Source organism: Ziziphus jujuba, chromosome 11 (genome assembly GCF_031755915.1).
Source record: "Ziziphus jujuba cultivar Dongzao chromosome 11, ASM3175591v1".
Classification (NCBI taxonomy): Eukaryota; Viridiplantae; Streptophyta; class Magnoliopsida; order Rosales; family Rhamnaceae; genus Ziziphus; species Ziziphus jujuba.
Window position 1 is genome coordinate 14,933,177 of NC_083389.1, and position 18,791 is coordinate 14,951,967.

General features: G+C 32.0%; 2 protein-coding genes across 2 annotated transcripts in view; one reads left to right on the plus strand and one right to left on the minus strand.

Annotated features, from left to right (window-relative positions):
• The first annotated feature begins 1,646 nt into the window (after positions 1-1,646).
• LOC107427259 (9-cis-epoxycarotenoid dioxygenase NCED1, chloroplastic) lies at positions 1,647-4,051 on the plus strand. Its single transcript, XM_016037640.4, has one exon. It carries the CDS (start codon positions 1,905-1,907, stop codon positions 3,669-3,671), a length of 1,767 nt encoding a protein of 588 aa, XP_015893126.1. The 5' UTR covers positions 1,647-1,904; the 3' UTR covers positions 3,672-4,051.
• An 11,224-nt stretch (positions 4,052-15,275) lies between these two features.
• Positions 15,276-18,791, minus strand: part of LOC107427184 (BEACH domain-containing protein C2) — a 29,842-nt gene continuing 26,326 nt past the window's right edge. Inside the window, exons 30-32 of the mRNA XM_048465260.2 lie at positions 17,037-17,815; positions 16,409-16,531; positions 15,276-15,730 (exon numbers count right to left, since the gene is read on the minus strand). Coding sequence (XP_048321217.2) covers positions 15,653-15,730; positions 16,409-16,531; positions 17,037-17,815 — 980 coding nt within the window. The 3' untranslated portion in view covers positions 15,276-15,652. The remainder of the gene's footprint in view (positions 15,731-16,408; positions 16,532-17,036; positions 17,816-18,791) is intronic.

Below are 18,791 nucleotides of genomic sequence, written 5' to 3' on the forward strand. Positions count from 1 at the left end.
ATTAATTTTCGATACAACTTTCCTCCACGGTCATTATATTTTTTCTTCCCCTTAAAAACCTATTTCCATGCACGTGGAGCTTTCATATTTTATGCAAATTAGCTTACAATCATTGCTGTGATAAAATGCAATCATAGATGGACATTTGGACAAAACCCAAGTTTTAAATATGAATGCTAGTTATTAATATCATGCAAGAAAAAAAAGAGCTTGAATGAGTTTTTAATAATTAGAAAAAGTAGCCTGACTTTTTTTTATATCTTTATTTTATTTCTATTCCTTAATTAATTAATTAATTAAATGTAGCTTGATTTTCACGGTTAAGAAGAATTTTATAATTTGATAACTTTTTTTTTTTTAAAAAAAGAAGAAATTAGTGAAAGGTGGAAATATAGAAATTGGCGTGTGGGGCATTTTATTTGATGTGACTGTGATTTTCAAGGAGAAGAAGAAGGCCAACACAAATTAGGCCACGTGTGATAGAGGCGACTGTCTACTTTCAAGATCCTCTTGTAGAGGGAAAAACGCGGATTTAGTAGGACGTGTACACCCAGCACACCCAAATCTTAGTTTAGTTTACCTTTTTAATATAATATTTTTTAAAAAAGAAATTTTAATATAATGATTATTGTATTAAAAAAAAAAACAATTATTTTCCCATCATTTTTGGACATAAACACATTCCGTAGAATAGAGATTTTCTATACCATTTTATTTTCCCACGTTTATGTCACAATCTTAATAAAATTGATTATTGTTATTTATTATTATCATTTTTCTAATGAAATAGCATTATATCACTATATCTAACACGTACACACGGCATTCGAGAAATGTATTAATACTTTTTATTGTTAAAAAAAAAAAAAAAAAAAAAGGTTTCTCAAGTAGTTAAATTATGAATTTTTACAACTTATAAGATAGAATGGCAATTTTATATGTTGATAATCAAGGTTGACATAACTCTTTAAATAATATATGTATTTTTAAACATGGAATCCACCATTAAAAGTTTAAAATAAATAACCAAATTATTGATGTAATGTATGATGATCACTAATGTTGAGTAAAAAAATTTCAACCGCATTACCGGACCCAACCAAACCCCATAAAAAGATCTTTCATCATACTAGTAAATGGGACCAATAGGGGTATTTCGTAGTTTCCCAAATTCCACATTCAACACCACCATATTGTGATATTGCTTTCAATGTCATTATGTGGTTTTCCAAATTTAGTGAACTTTCTTACCCTGTAAAAGAACTCTCTTATTATATTTTTTCTTTACATATGTTAATATAATAAAAATAATAATTAAAAAAACAATCCAAAGTATATAATTGGGTAAAAATAGAGATGAGTGTAATGCATATGTGTTTGTGGGGACAGGATGTGGTCGTGTCAAAATATTAGGCATGGTATGTCCCATTAATACTCTCTCTCTCTCTCTCTCTCTCTCCCTCTCTCTTCCACATTGTGTTTTGGTTCATCACTTATTGGCATACTAGTAAGCAGCAAAAAAAGAAAAAAAAGAAAGAAAAAAAAGAAAAGCATTCTTACTAGTAACCTAACACGTGGTCTTCTCTGGGGGACCTTAACCTTGCTCAACCTTATATATACCCCTCCTCTCTCTCCTAACTCCCCTCAACTTTCTTCTTACAAAATTTGCCCAATCACTCTCATACACTCTCTCACTCTCTTTGTCTATCACATCCAAAGTTTTCTTAGAAACCAATCAAACCCTCTTCTTCTTCTGCCTTTTTTTTTTTTTTTTTTTGTTTTACTACTGTACCATATACTTCACAGTACCTTCTATATACTTTACAGTACCTTATTTATTTATTTATTTTTATTTTTATTTTTATTTTTTGTTTTCCCTCTTTACTTTACCAATATAGATTGCCATGGCTTCTACTATTTCTTGTTCAAGCTCTTCTTCTTCGCCATTTCTCGAATTAGGTAACGGTAAAAAACGAAGACCCAATATAAATTGCTCTTTACAAACCCCATCTGTAATTCGGATCCCGAAACAGAGTCCGAGCACTTATCAGCCATCAAACACCACCACCATTAAAGAGAAATCAACGCCCAACTCTGTTTCTGATAAACCAGTGCCGTTTCAGCAATGGAATTTCCTTCAAAAAGCAGCAGCTATGGCTCTACAAGCGGTCGAAAGCGCTCTGGTTGAGCACGAGCGCAAACACCCACTTCCCAAAACAGCCGACCCAAGTGTCCAAATCGCCGGCAATTTCGCTCCGGTACAGGAACAACCTGTCCAACACTCATTACCGGTGACCGGAAAGATTCCGAAATGCATTGAAGGTGTTTACGTTAGGAACGGAGCGAATCCCCATTACGAACCCGTGGCCGGTCACCATTTCTTCGACGGAGACGGCATGGTTCACGCCGTTCAGTTCAAGAACGGAACGGCAAGCTATTCATGCAGGTTCACAGAGACCCATAGACTTGTTCAGGAGAGAGCTTTTGGCCGTCCTGTTTTTCCTAAAGCAATCGGCGAGCTCCATGGCCATTCCGGCATAGCTAGATTGCTTCTCTTCTATGCTCGTGGAATTTTCGGACTTGTCGATTCTAACCACGGCATGGGAGTGGCTAACGCCGGACTCGTCTACTTCAACGGCCGATTACTCGCCATGTCGGAAGACGATTTGCCTTACCATGTAAGAATCACTCCCTCCGGCGACCTCAAGACCGTCGGAAGGTACGACTTCAACGGCCAGTTGAAATCTACCATGATCGCCCATCCGAAACTCGACCCTGAAACCGGCGAGCTCTTTGCTCTTAGCTACGACGTCGTTCAGAGGCCGTACCTGAAATACTTCCATTTCTCTCCCAGTGGCAAGAAATCCACTGATGTTGAAATCCCTCTTTCGCAGCCCACCATGATGCATGATTTCGCAATAACCGAGAATTTCGTGGTGATTCCGGACCAGCAGGTGGTCTTCAAGTTGCCGGAGATGATCCGCGGCGGCTCTCCGGTCATCTACGACAGAGAGAAGATGGCGAGGTTCGGGATTTTGGATAAGAATGCAACTGATGCTTCCGGGATTAAGTGGATTGAAGCTCCCGATTGCTTCTGCTTCCATCTATGGAACGCTTGGGAAGAGCCGGAGAATGATGAGGTGGTTGTTATTGGGTCTTGCATGACTCCTCCAGATTCCATTTTCAACGAATGCGAAGAGAACTTGAAGAGCGTCCTTTCAGAAATCAGGCTCAATCTCAAAACAGGGAAATCCACGCGCCGCCCCATCATCTCGGAGCAAGAACAGGTGAATTTAGAAGCTGGTATGGTGAACCGGAACCGTCTCGGGAGGAAAACCCGGTTCGCTTACCTTGCTCTAGCTGAGCCATGGCCTAAAGTTTCAGGATTTGCTAAAGTTGATCTTTTCACCGGTGAAGTGAACAAGTTCATGTATGGCGAACAGAGGTTTGGTGGTGAACCCCTGTTTCTGCCTAAAGACCCCAACTCGGAAAATGAAGATGATGGGTATATATTGGCTTTTGTTCACGATGAGAAGGAATGGAAATCGGAGCTTCAAATCGTAAATGCCATGACTATGAAGTTGGAAGCCACTATCAAACTCCCTTCCAGAGTTCCATATGGTTTTCATGGCACATTTATAAGCTCCAAGGATCTGGAAAAACAGGCTTAGTTGGTTATATATTTTAGTCAGGTTGATCGCCATGGTCCTCTTCATCGGTTTCTTCTTTTTTCGTTATGTTTGTATGTAAATTGTTAGTAGATTGAAGGAGATTTACCAGAGGGATTGGCTTTTCTAATGCGTCCCCGGAATCTTCTTTGTTCAAAGTTTTACGGTTTACTGTCCAGTTGGTGGATTTTACTTTTGTTTTTTTGGGTTATATATTGGAAAAGAGTGAGAGGTTTTAAGGGACCAGCTTGTAGCTTTTTTTGGGTATAGATAATTGAAGCTCAGCTGGTTTCTGCTTATTCTTTCACTTTTGTTTGTGGATTATAAAGATAGCACATAATTATATACCATAACAAAGAAAGAGTGTGTATTTTCTATGTTCATTATAACCTCTGTTTTATCTCTGTTTCTCTCCGCTCTTTTACTCTGTTTTATCTCTGTTTTTTTTTTTTAATTTTTTTATTCACAATTAATATTAAAAAGAAAAGGAAAAAAAAACTATAATTAAAAAAAAAAAGAGGGAATGGTGAGGATGAGCAAGTCACTGTTGAAGTCTTTTCTCTCCGATCGTCACGTAAGCTAATGAAGCTGAAAGTGGAATGAACCAATGGACAATCAATGCAGGAAATGTAAAAAGGATTCAAATTAAAAGCAAATAGATACCCGACAATTGTTCTATTTCTGAAGACAACCGACAGGAGGTCTACTGTCTCTCTATTTTTATTTTTATTTTTTTTTATTTTTTGAAGTTATTAAGAAATTGGGAAACTAGATAAATTAGGAGAGGGATTGCCTGTGGAAGATTTGAATGGAGGTCGCCAATGGGGAAGTTGCTAGTGGCAGGTTTTGATTGGTGGGAATTGCAAAATTTTTTTTAGGCAACCAATAGCAATTCGTAACATCATAGCTGCAGAGACTTGGCAGAGGTATAAAAGTCCAAAGCTTTCAAGTTAAAAAGCAAATGAATGAGATGGTGAGATATTTGTTTGTCTTTTAAAGAGTGATCTGACTCGACAATTGTCTAATACCATGTTGGGAGAAGATAATTTTCAAGTCAACTTTGCAAGGCTTTTTTTTTATTATTATTTTTTCTCTTTATTGAGATTTTTATTGGTTGCATATATATATTATGTACATGTATATATGTTTATATATATATATATATATATATATATATTTTGCTAATAAGTTGGCATACATCAAGCTTTGTTTCGCCGTGTTTGTATGAAAATGAAATTATTTCATCGCACACTCTATAAGTCAGAATTACAGTCATTTACCCGAAAAAAAGAAAAAAAAAAGTCAGAATTACAGTCGCCAATACATAATAATCTTCAAAAAAGGGAAACTTATTAGAACAATATCTAGGCATGGAAAGATATTTATCCTAAAATTGTAGCCTATAGATATAAATATATATATATATATACATATAGTTGTTTTATTGTATAAATGTTCACATCTTTTTATCACGTGAATGTTTAAAACGATGATAAATTTTTAAAAAATTATTATTATTATACGATTTTAAAAAATTATCATTTTTTAAAAATATTTTGCATCTAAAATATTAAAGATATCCAAATTATAAAATTTTTCTATATATATATATATATATTTGTATATAAGTCACGCATTTTATCTGTTTGATTTTATAATATTATAATTAAAATTTATCATGTGAAATTTAATCTAATCAAACAAATAAAAAAAAATAAAAATTATATGTAGATATGAAATTGTGTGTATCTATAGGCGTGCTTGTTAGCAGTTGGAGATCTCTATTTGTGCTTTTAGATTACTTATGTGTTATAATTTTTAGTCTAAGATTCTAAATCAGCTCACCGTATAAATTTCAACACTACGGCAGTACAAATCGTTTGTGGATGTACATCACTTGAATTTTGGGGTGACGGTGCATCCCAAAATATATGTCATATCAGCTTTGGTGTGACATACGTCAACTAGATGAAGTTGATATACAATTACTATAGATATATAAATATAAATGTTTACATCCAAATAAAGAACCAATCAAAATTATGAAAAATAACACTGGATAAATTTGGAAGTGCATATCTTCCTCCAAAAGAAAATTTGTTAAATAAAAAAATATAAAAAAAAGGAAAAGAAAAAAGAAGAATGTGTTTGATGAAGTTTGGTCACGTGAAAATTGCTTTATATGCAAAATAAATTGTAAAGATGAAGAGAAAGAAAGAAAGATGGAGGAAAAGCATTATAAAGTGTTGAGGGGGAATATTGAGTTTCCATCACGAAATGAGGTTTATCGTTAGAACACAATTATTTGGTGGAAAATCTAGGTTCCACATATAGAAGAATGTTTTTGTGCTTTAGAGGGTCCATATGCGCCTTTGTATACAAGTTTCATCAACTAGCCTATATGGGAAAATAGTCTCTTACTAGTATTGGCCACTACTAGAGAATAGACTTGAAAAAAAAAAAGGGAAAGTCTCTTATCTTTTTCCCTATTGAATAAGGATGGGCTTGTACGTTTATTGAAGTTGGGGTTGTGGCTGATCATGATCAAGTATGTAGGGCAAGTGTCTTTTCTAGTTAGCTCAATGCTTTCCTTTTGAGATACCCCTTCATTGGTGGTGGTGGTGGTGCTGCAGCTAAGCTCAGTCATGGTCCTTTTTTGTTTTTTTATTCAGAACCATTGTTATACTCTGCCCCAATCTAAAGCTATATATGGTCGTCTTCTCTTTTCTATTATAATTATTATTATTGTTATTATTGTTGTTGTTGTTGTTGTTGTTGTTGGATGATTTGAACTCAAAACTTTACATATATAAAAGAGTGGACATTACTACCAAACCGTTTCCTACGGACTTTTGTCCCATAAGTTGCTTATGGGGTTGTCATGGGTTTACTATTCACTTTGTGAAACGAAGAGGAGAATATATAGCATTCCTTGCTTTAAAATGTGGTGAAAACTGAAAAGTACTAGCAATTATCCAATTTTTAATTTACTGAAAAAGTTGGATAATGTTCTATATAGATTAGTTCCACAACATATGATAATTTTATATCAAATATTGAATTAATTGCCTCAGAATTCAGGAGCCAATTACATTTCACATTTTAGTAAACTTTTGGTTTTTCATAAAAGGTCTACTTTCTTTTTTCTTTATTTTTTTTTTAAAAAAAATTATTTCTACTTTTCTTTATGATCACTTTCTAATTGTAAAGAACAATGCTATATATCTAGTACAATTTATATTGCAGCACAAGTTGATGCAGTAGGATGTTCCTATTTGTTAGGAATGTTACACTTGCCAGCCCCAAGAAATAAAAATATATCATGCCAACTTTATGTTGCGGTATAAGTTGTTACTAAAAACCATATATTTTCAATCATACAAAAGAGAAATTGAAGAAAGAAATGTTTCTTTTTTTATCATAAAAGGAAAAAAAAAAAAAAAAGTAAATGCATAAATTAGTATTTCAAAAAAAAAAAACAAAAAAAGGTGGTGTATACGTTAGGCATTTAAGAGTGAAAGTCTATTATTTTTCTTCTTGTTATTCTCTTAGCACCAAAACAATCATTATTATATCTTCTTATACTGTTATATGCAGGCACAATCACTTTCTTGTTTTTTGAGGCATTTCCTCTAGAGTTTTAAGATGTGGAGTTTAACTTTTGGGATGATTCAACATGGGAGTTTGGTCTATATACGAAAACTTATAAGGCCAAGAATATCCAAGTTATTTGTTTGGCCGAAGAAGGAAAATTCCATTCAGACCCTAACAAGTAGGAATTTCATTAATTTGGTTAAGTGGAAAGAAAGACTAATGCAGAAAGATGAAAAAAAAAAAAAGTTGTGGAGATTCGATTTTGGTATTATGGCATGAGAAAATAGTGATTTTGCTACTTGGACAAAAAGGAGACCCGTTGATTATATGTACGTTATGCAATAACATTTTCGTTTTATTGTTTTATCTCTTAAGCTTGTCCTAACGTATAAAATATATATTGTAAATTTGTAATATTATAATATATAACTGAATCATTGAGTTTTCACTTGCCCCCTTTTTTTAATTATAATTTTTACCGAAGATTTGGATAGTTAAGTAGGGTAGTACCATTGGGATACTTGATGGAACCAACCGAATCCTATGGTTGATTGAATAATCAATTAATTTATTAAGTCAAAAATAGAGACAATTAACATGATTATTGTCAGTTTGATCAGGTTAATTATGTGAAACAATTTATTTCTTAATATATAAGTGCATGCCCACCCTGCATGCAAAGTGGCCAACCATTAATATCCATGTCATTTTGTACAAGACAATATTAAATATTTTGCCGGTAAATGCCCAATATTGAAGAGTGAGCGCTCTTGTATGTGAAGCCAGTATTATTGTGTTTAATTTTGGAAATATATGTAGGGCAAGTACAAAAGATATTTCAAATAAAAAAAAAAGTAAATAAGAAAAGCTGGATATTATATATATGTGATGCAGGTCATTTGGATTACAGAACTTGTGGCTAGTTTTTGTTTTCAGGTGTTTGGAAATTTAGGTGTGAAAGCTCCGTGGCACCCAAATTTATGGACTTGATTTAACGAAGATTGCCATTATTTCCTAGGCTCATGCATGTGAGCCATGTGGGCAAAAAGAGAGCGAAAAAAAGCAGCCTCACATATATAGTTATTTATAGCCTTTATAACAAACTTCATGTAATTAATTAATTTGGAAACAATAGACAACTCAACAAGATTTACTTAATCAGTTCACACATTTTTTTTAATCATTTATTTATTTTTATTTTTTTTATGACCGAGTTCAAAATTTGCAAAATATATATCTTTATTCTAAAACTATCATATTGATTTGATATAAATATGTATTACATTATACACATACTAATTGAATTTAAATTTTTAATTGATGAACAATTAATTAATTATATAAGAATATATTTTAGTTGATAGCTTTTATTTTTTTGGTTAAGTTAGTTGATAGTTCAAATACAATTAAAAAAAAAATCATAAACATACACCATAAATACTTATTAAATAGCTCATCACTATAAGAATTTGGATTAAGATATTATCCTCATTTATGTTCTAATAATTTTAGTCACATCAATTAATTTGGCCACGACAACGTTTTAATTTATTATTGTTACTTTTTCGTAACTAGAATCATGTATTTATTATTTAATTGGTGACCTGTTTTCCTAAATGGGAAATCGAAGTTTATAATTGTCTCTCCCACGTCAACACCTGTAATTGTTCATCCAACGGGATTCTTGCCCACCCAAAATTAACAAAGAAATAAAAACTAATTAATGAACAAATACAAAGATGTGCCTTTCATCATGAGAGTATAGATATCAGTCAAATATATAATATATATGACCATAATTACTTTCTACCTCTAATCTATGAGAATCTTATATATGTGGCAGGCGACTGGGCTTACTCAAACAAACACACACATTATATATGATATCTATTATAATTACCGAATTTACAACTTTTGGTTAAAATTTATATGAAAATATGTCTTCAAAGACAAAAGGTGACGAGGGCGTTTGGTATGACTGGTTAATTGACATCTATGCTAGCTCCTGAAATTTCTCACATATATATGTATATATAGTTACCTCATCAACATTTATAACCCTTCAAAACACTTCGAATATTTAAAACCTACACCTACCTCCCTCTAAATATTACACGTAGTGTCACTTCTAGCTTCTTGTATCAGATAGGTTTTTATAATATAATAAGTTACATATGGAAAGATGAGCACCAAATGCTTTCGTCACCATAATACTCTTGCCCATGAGAAGAATTTGAATTATGATTTTTCAAAGGTTTAAGCTGTTAAAAAGTGAGTCAATTACTCAATTTATATTTTCTTTAACACTTACCCTCCTATATATGTTTGTTATTATTTTTTTTTTTTATCTCTTCGATTCATACATGTATTTATTTATTTATTTTGCTGAGAAATCCCATTCTTTCCTAAAAAAATTTTATTTAATTTCTTCAACAAGAAGCTTCTAGTTTCTACGAATAGTCCAAAAGCCATTAGTTTAAGAGAGTTGATAGAATATTATAAAATTTCGAAACAACTTTCCAACTCATCTACGGTTGAGAGTGTGAAACATTATAAAATACAGAAAGAATCTCATCTCTGTGGGAAGCTTACGTGATCATCAAGAAAATGAGTGTGAGGCCAATATTCTCAGGTGACAAGAGGGATTGATGGAAGGAAACACGTGCACTACACAGACTGTGAAACATATAAGCACAAAGTTTGCGAACACAAGTAGTTCTTCTGCGGAAGAAATCAATTCAGTGGTCTACAACTCTCCCGGGTTCTTGGCCTCGAAGCTCTACGCGATGATCATCAAAATTTGAGTGCGTAATATTTGCGGCTGTGATCCAGTGACAATGCCTCATGATGTATTTTATATGATCAAAACAGCTAGCAAAACCCATGGCTGAGTGTAAAAGTAGCTAGCTTGTGCCCTGGAAGCTACCCGGGATTTCAGTCGAGGAAGATCACATGAGATCGAGATCTTGGAAATTACAGGTGGATGGAGGTCTTGATGATGACTCAGACCACCACAAATTCTATTTCTAATAATGTTAGGAACAGGGTTCTAGCTAGCTAGAAAGTATTCCCATTGCCTATGCATGTTATACACGTACTATTATACAAAACGCAAAACCATGCAACAAATAATGCCCATTTTTTTATGACAACCGCATGCAAGAGGATAACCTATATGTATTTTACACAGACACATACTATAGATTTAAGAAATCAACCTAGATTTTAAAAACAGTCATAGCCCAATAAAACAAACCCAAATAAATTCAATGGTTTAAATTTAAAATCATAGCATATCAGGGACATGATAATATGCACACTAAAAAATGGAATACATGTACTTTCAAATTAATTTAATTGGCTACTTTTATAGGTTCACCTTTTCCTATTAGCTTTTAATTTAAAAAAAAAAAAGAAAAAAAATAAATGATTAATTTAAAATTTAAAATTATATTTATTAATTATCGGATCCCAATAAAATTTATATTTTTTTAATTAGTGTTTTAATATATTATTAAACCATATTTTACTATTTTTAAATTTTAAATCCTAACTAATGATTCAAAAATTTTAAAAAAAAATTGATATTAAAAATATTTTATCGTTATGATATAAGCTTGATTGTTTGTACATATATATATATATATATATATAGTTTTGTTTTCATGAAAATATCTCTAAAATTATAATAAAAAATATAATCATATGACAAGTGTTAAAATAACAATATCAATAAAATGAATTAAAATCAAAACCTAATTGAGAAAGTAGGAACTTTTACCGTGTTATTTTATATTATAATGCATAAGATAGTTTTTAAAAGATCAAACTATAAATACAAGTCAGCAATATTCAAAAAAAAGAAAAAAAAAAAGAAAGTTCTAGTAATCTCCAGCTTGCACGCATAACTTTGTCCAGCTTATGGTGACTTCCAAACTTCTTGGCACTTCAGAAATCCAAGCAAAGAAATTGAATAAATTAACGGGCATTAATTTTCAGTCACCCTAAAAGCCAGGTAATGCGGAATAAATGCTTCCATCACTGTCACATTCCCACTTATCTCATATTCCTCGTAATATTGCCAAAATTCAATTTTCGAGGCAGAAAATACGAAGACCAAAATGAATAAATACATTGGGAATTGAAGCACTTTCCAAGAAAGTTCAGCAGGGAAAGATACTAGTCAATATTCTCAGTTTTATTAGCATATGATTATTATGTAAGAATGGAACCTACTAGAAAAACTAGAAAACAAACATGCATATGGAAAAGTAGACATTGCTGACATTTTTTATCAAATACATTGCATACATACAGTGGTGCATCAGCTGTTATGTCTATTAAAGCAGGTGCATAAGTACTAACAAGGTCAATCTCCAGAACTTTCTCTTGATTTCTCTCTCTGTCTCTCTCTGTCTCTCTCTCTCTCTCTCTCTCTCTATATATATATATATATATATATATTTATATAGTCCAGCTATTTTGATGTTTCACATGGTCTTCATCAGCGTAGATATTTGATTGGAAATTTTGGTTTAGAATATCTTGTACCTTTGTTTTTTTTCTTCTTGGAAAGTAGGCAAATTCTGCCGCATGAAGGAGATGACATTTACAAAAAGGACAAACAAATTAAATGGGAAATTTAACGAATGTAATTATTTCAACGGATCAAATTTTTATATAATATATACATTTTATATATATGGACCAGATTGATGGAGATAACCTGACAAAAACAAAAGTTGATTTGGTCAGATGAAGTATCGAAAGGGTAGAAGGATACCCTTTTAAGCATGCACCCAAATACAAGATATTCTTCATACTCTCAACCTTTTATGCGCACTAACTTAATTTCTTGGTAGATTCCATTAATGGACCACCAATTTATTCCCATTTTATATAATATAGTAATTTTCCATAGAAATTCCCAACACCCAAAAGGCAATGAGATTTTGACTCTAAATATATATAATAAATTTAGATTGGACAATTGATGAGCTTTGCTGAGAGTCCTGATTTCCTTCCAAAACGTTTGAAAGCTCTAATATTAATTTTTCCCAAGCATTTGGAGAAAAGGAACAAGAGATGAGATCAAACGTTAACTACGTGTCGAAATGAGAGAGAAGCTAGCGGTCCCCTTTCGATCATTGTTGATACATATATAATATTAGATTATAGATGAGAGAATTTTAGAGTCGTTTTCGAGTGAAAGTTAAAGCTATATATGTATGTCTCGTCTATTTATATCTATGCCATAATCTTGATCAATATCCATTCTCATCCTTTATGTAATGTGATCACTATAAAGCTTTGTCCATGCATGACCGCCATCATCTTGTTTGGTGTTGACATCATGGCATACCTCACCCACATGCCACATGATTACCATCAAATACACATTAATGTAGCCTACTGTAAAGGGAATTATATGGCTCATTAGATTAAAATCTTATATAAAATTTTGCTGTATATAATTGGCAATATTGTAAATTTAATGGTGACTACTTATTTGATATACTTTATATGTAAATCGAGATAATATATAATTGGACAATAAACATGCCACTTTACATAGACAACATTACTTATCATACTAAAATTATATATATATATATATATATATATATATAATGCTATATATTTGTTTTAATAAAAATATTAAAGCCATGATATCTTTGTAGATATATCATGTTGACTTATTTAATAAATATATATAATGTGGACTTAATAATATTATACTAAAGTTTCTAATTCCAATAGTTGGATTTGATGGGTTTGTTTAATCAGTTTATTTATTTCTTTTAAAATTAAATTTAAACAATTAATTTTATATGTTTATTGTAATTTTATTATGTTGATTTGCTAAGAAACTAATTATATATATAGTGAATAAATGTATACGCAAGTGCTATCTAGAAGCATATAATTTGTAGCATATAATTTGTAGTATAATTAAGTGAATAAAATAAAGGGTTAAATGAAGTTTGCTACTAACTAAAGCGCTTTTTTTTTCTTTTTTTGCATTTGATACTTCTAAATTCCAATTTTTCTAAAAGGTATAGTTAATTTGGTGACAAACCCCATTAAATGTTAATGGAACCCTAATGATTCATAAATTTTGAACTTTTTCGTTTACTTTTTCCCAATAAATGTTGAGTTTGAGGATTAGTTGGAATGAGTTTATGATAACAAAAAAAATGAAAAAAAAAATAGCTATAGTTAAAAATAGATTAACCGTTAACGTTCTCTTGACATTTAATAATTTTGTCACCAAAATATAACATTTTGGAATTTAAAAGATATCAAATGCAAAATAATAATAATGATATGATGATAAATTTAAAAAATAAAAAAATAAAAAATAAAAAAATAAAAAATAAAAAAAACCCCAAAAACAAACGCTGTCCAATTAAATGGTAGTAAAGTACATTTAACCCAAAAATAAATTTGCAGCATAAAGAGGATATTCTTTTTTTCTTTTTTTTTTTAAATATCCTTTGGGGAGCGTAAAGAAGATATTCAAGCATATTATGTTTTATAAATGGGAAACGTATAGGAGGTGGTAATGACTATTACTTTAGTAGTAATATTTCTCCTTTAAGTGTGAAGAATAATTAAGGAAGCCCAAGAATTGAAATAAGAAATGATTTTATGTTAGTGTGAAAAATTATTTGAAAGCATTATTTTTCTTGAAGACTTAAAACTTATTGGAGATACACCCATAATGATTTATTATGTATGTGGTCTGGACACAGCAAGTCAAACAAAATAATTTTTTTTCTTTAAAAACAATAAAAATAAAAAAAGAAAGAAGAAGAAGAATACTAAAACGTTTTGTTCTTTTTATTATTATTATTTTGAAATATATGGGTTTTTCCTTTTTTTTTTTTTTTTATACTACAAAATATAGCGGTTAATTCTTAAGTAGTTTGTTAAATTTGAAATAACATATGTCTCGTATATAACAGAGTATCGGAAGAAATTAAACCAAAGTTTGTAGATGGGCAACCAATAATCTTCTAATTGACAGCTCAAACGCACAGGAAGCCAATTTATATTAATGTGAATCAATCTTTGGTCTATCTGGAAATTAAACAAAGAAATCACATATATTGTGGCTTATAGATGGACATCCACATTAACAGAACTGTATAACTAGAATGTATATATATATATATATATATAAAATTTTCCAACTAAAATATTATGATTTTATATAAAGTCAAAATATAATACAAAAAACTCAAGATGAATGTTAACACTCAAAACCATATTATTATAAATCAAAAATCAAAAATTAATAATTAGAAGAATATATGTATATTTTTGGCAATAATTTCTAGTTTAAATTCCCAAATTCTTAATATGATTATATATATCAGTAATTACGCTTTTAATATGGTTTAGTGACAAAACCCACTTAGAGAGACCAGGTCCATGGGATAAGAGAAAATGGTGTTTCCATTTTCTCTTTACAGGGATAGTTACTCTCGTCCCTCACAGCAAGCCTACAAAATTCTCAACTCTATGGTACCTGATAAAAAAAAATCCACAAATTTTTCTGACTACTCTCTCTAAATTATTATTAGCCTATCTCAATATTTTCTATGGCTTCTCATACGTGAGATAAGTAATAAACATTTACAAAGCAGGTAATTCTGTCTCCTAATTACATACATGTCAAGAGAAATCCGAAATCCTGAATTGTTGTTTACACTTGTGATTTTTCTTTACTTTATAAATTAAACTTTTTTTTTTTTTTTTAATCCACCCTGATGAGTGATGACACTCTCAGCCTCAAATCAAAATACAAAAACAATTCAATCTAAAATATTTGTGTGGGAGCTCTCATCTCATTTATTCACAAAAAATGCAGAATCATAAGAACTTCATAATAGGTATGAGATATATTCATCAGTGCTTTAAACCGATTCAATTCAGTTTGACGAAGAAAAAATTTGTGTTGTATCACATTTCATCAAGTCTCTTAACCTAAGAAAAGAAAAAATCAAATACAAGAACGAATTTAACTTCTATATTTCCATTCACTAATTTGTCAAAAAAATAGTTGAAAAAAATGACAAAAAAGAATTGCTAGAGAGCTCAAGAGCCTAAAGCTTTGCCATGCTTCAATGTGACATACTTACAACTCAAATGAATAAATAAAAACAAGCCCCACAATATATCTAAAGACCTAGAACTCTCATGGCATCTAGGGATGTTCCAGTTATCCGATACATATGTTACACTCGTAGACAAGCCTCTGAACTGCAAATGAATTGAATGAGTTGATTTACAGAAGGGGTGCAGCCAACGCACTGTGCAGTCCTTGTCCTAGTGGTATTTAGTATGGGGTATCTTCTGTAATCCCTCTCCAGTATGGCCTATAACTAAGATCTAATGAGGGGACTGAGCCCGTCGCCTTCCCAACCAAGCTTAAGCATTTGATCGACCACTTTCAAGCTCAACTACAAGCAACAACCAGCAGAATTTAACAAACACGGTCTTCTTTAATGCACTAATAATGATTAGTAATGTTTAACATATATCCGTGTTTACCATAAAAAGAAATGTGTGTGTGTGTGTGTGTGTGTGTGTGTGTGTCACACATTGTATGAGCTGTAAATAACTTTTCAATTGTTTCAATTCTATTGCCCTAATAAGTCCTCACAAAACTTTTATAGAATGGAATGTACTTTTGTCATGAAATTTAAAATACTTTAGTATCTTGGTAGGAATTTTATCTTTATTTCCTTCTTAGCAAAATTTATTATTTATTTATTTTTTGGCAGACCTACCGGACATCATCAATTGATTTTTTTGTGTTCTAAGCTTACGAAGTCAAGGGGAAGTGCTAGATAGTGAGAGTCACCCAGAGTCCCTAATTGTGGCTGAGACAAGCAGCTAGCTATTGGGATATTGGTTACAATGGTCATTGACAATGCACCAAAATAAACGAGTTTGATAGCAGAAAAATTAAATTAAAGCATGTTGTTTACCCTAGTAAAGGTCTCCTGCATATTCTTTTAACCCCAAACCCATACCTTGAGATGCTTCTTTGCCTCACAGTTACAATGAAGAAATAATAAATAACCACATCAACTCTATCAAGAATTAGAAGAGAAGATAATCGAATATTGACTTACAGCTGGATCAGTGAAGATTATCAATTGTTTATCTACAGTAGAAACCAAAAGATTTGTGTTGTCCTTGTTTAGAGCTAGAGCAGTAATATTCTGTCCTCCAGCTAGTATCAGTTTATGGAATACCTGCAGGATAAAATACATGTTATAAGGCAGGACACAACCCACTTACTACGTCCATAAAATGAGCAAAATTTATGTTATTGGGACGCATAAAAGAGGCAAAGTATCCAGGCCTTCGCACATGATGAAGTTACTACAACCCCAAATCTGACCCTGACATGCCAAAAGAAGACCCGAGTGCTACAGATGATTTAAGGAAAAATCAAAATAGAGGCAATCCTTATTTGCTGATAGCTCCTAAATTTTTTTTAATAAGTAGTGCCTATGAAATTAGACGCTTCACAAATTTCCCATTGATTATATGCATATCTTAACCCAGGGCAAGAAATCAAACAAGAAAAGTTAGAGCACTTTTAAAATCTAGCCCAATAACAATGCCTAAACATTGAAGATCAAACACCAAAATACACAAGCACTAAAACAAACAAGAAGCAACATAGGAGTTACACATAAAAACTGGCTGCAAAAAGTGCAGAAATCCTGTATGATATTTTGTCCATTTTCATACCGTCAAAGTGTGCAGATCAAGAAAGCAAATTGAAGGCAATGGAATATCCAATCTGTTCTTTTCCTCATTCTCATCAGTTTCCAGATCATTAAATCCTAAATTCTTTGCCTTCAAATCCCAGCTCCCACTTCCGTAACTCTCATTTTCCACAGACGAATTTACTCCAACCAAAGCATTTTCTCCATCAACAGAAATTTCCATACAACTAATGCTGCCAAAGAAAGGTAGTCGAACGCTAGCAATCATAACCCCATTAAGAGTAAAGGTATTAAGACTATTTTCCGACTTGTTCCAAGTCATTATAACGCCCTCAGAGGAAATGCAGACAGAATGGGCCTCAACACCAGCCAGCCTTCTGACCAACCGACCTCTTCTTATAGAATGCACTAGAACATCGGAAGAATGGGATCCTGAAACCACAATTCCAAGATCTGAGCTTACACAACAACATAGAATTTCCCTGTGGTGGCCCCGAAGGACTTGTATGGGACCTTCTACACGACGTCTCCGTGTTTTATCCGCCAACATGCTTGACAAATTACTACCACTTGATGAACTAGATATACCAGTGGAAGCCTCTGATATGCTGCTTGAGTCAGAAGTAAATGCTCTGTGTATTCTCCAGAGTAAGACAGTGGTATCTCGGCTTCCAGTCACAAGGTAGTTGCTATCAGGTGAAAGACCAAGGCAAGTGACTGGAGCACAATGTCCATAAGCTGTTTCTAAGGTTTTTGCTCCATCAGATGATACAAGCCTGATACTGTTATCCACGTGCCCACCTAGTAAAAAACCCCAAAAGGATATTAGTACCCCTCAATCCTCATTCTCAGAGAACAAACTGAATCTTATGAAGTTCCACTAAATTGAAGGAAAATTACTTCACAATGACATGAAAATCAATGATATAGGGATGCTATGATAATACTAAATAATAGAAATTTACAAGAAACTTTAGGATTAAACATAAAAAAAAAGGGGAAGAATTTGGATATATCGAATCAAAATAACTAAATAAATAGATAAATTTATAAATATCGCAATAAAGTACTTGCAAAAACAGATTAAAGAGTTTACTTGGCCCAATTCAGTTAAGGATAAGCTTCTAATTATCAGATTGAGCCATGTTTCAGGTCTCTCTACAATGGTAAAGAGGCTATGGAAGACCAAATTTCATCTCCATCTGCTTATATATCTATATATATATATATATATCAATTATTATGAAAGGCATGGACATAAGACTCTCAACAACTCTAGCATGAGTCGTTGAAATCCCATGACTACATTTGAGCCAACCATAAGCTCCCATCTGTCTACTAAAGCTTCACAACGGCAGCACAAAGCATAAGGGAAAATATCAAAAATTAAGGTAAATAATGGACCACTAACAATAATACTTATATCCTGCTTTTATTTTGCCAAAAGATATGGTAAAACTGGCAAATCAGGTATTAGTTATGTAACTAATTCCATGAGGCAAACTTCACCTGTGCACGAATTTCAAATAATGAATATCCAACCCCCAATATCCCAAAAAAATAAAATAAAATAAAATAAATAAATAAATTAATGGATTGGTCTTCCACCATCTCGTACAAGTTTCAGTCTGGAATAAAGAATTCTTATTGTAGGGCATACATATATAACAAAGACAGTGATTGTATCCATTACAATCATTATTACAGTTGGCACCTAACTGATAGGAAAATTTCATTTAAGAATCAAGATCAAAATAAGAACAATCCCCAATCTAAA

Coding starts and splice junctions, on each gene's coding strand:
- LOC107427259 (XM_016037640.4), top strand. CDS start 1,905: ATGGCTTCTACTATTTCTTGTTCAAGCTCTTCTTCTTCGCCATTTCTC.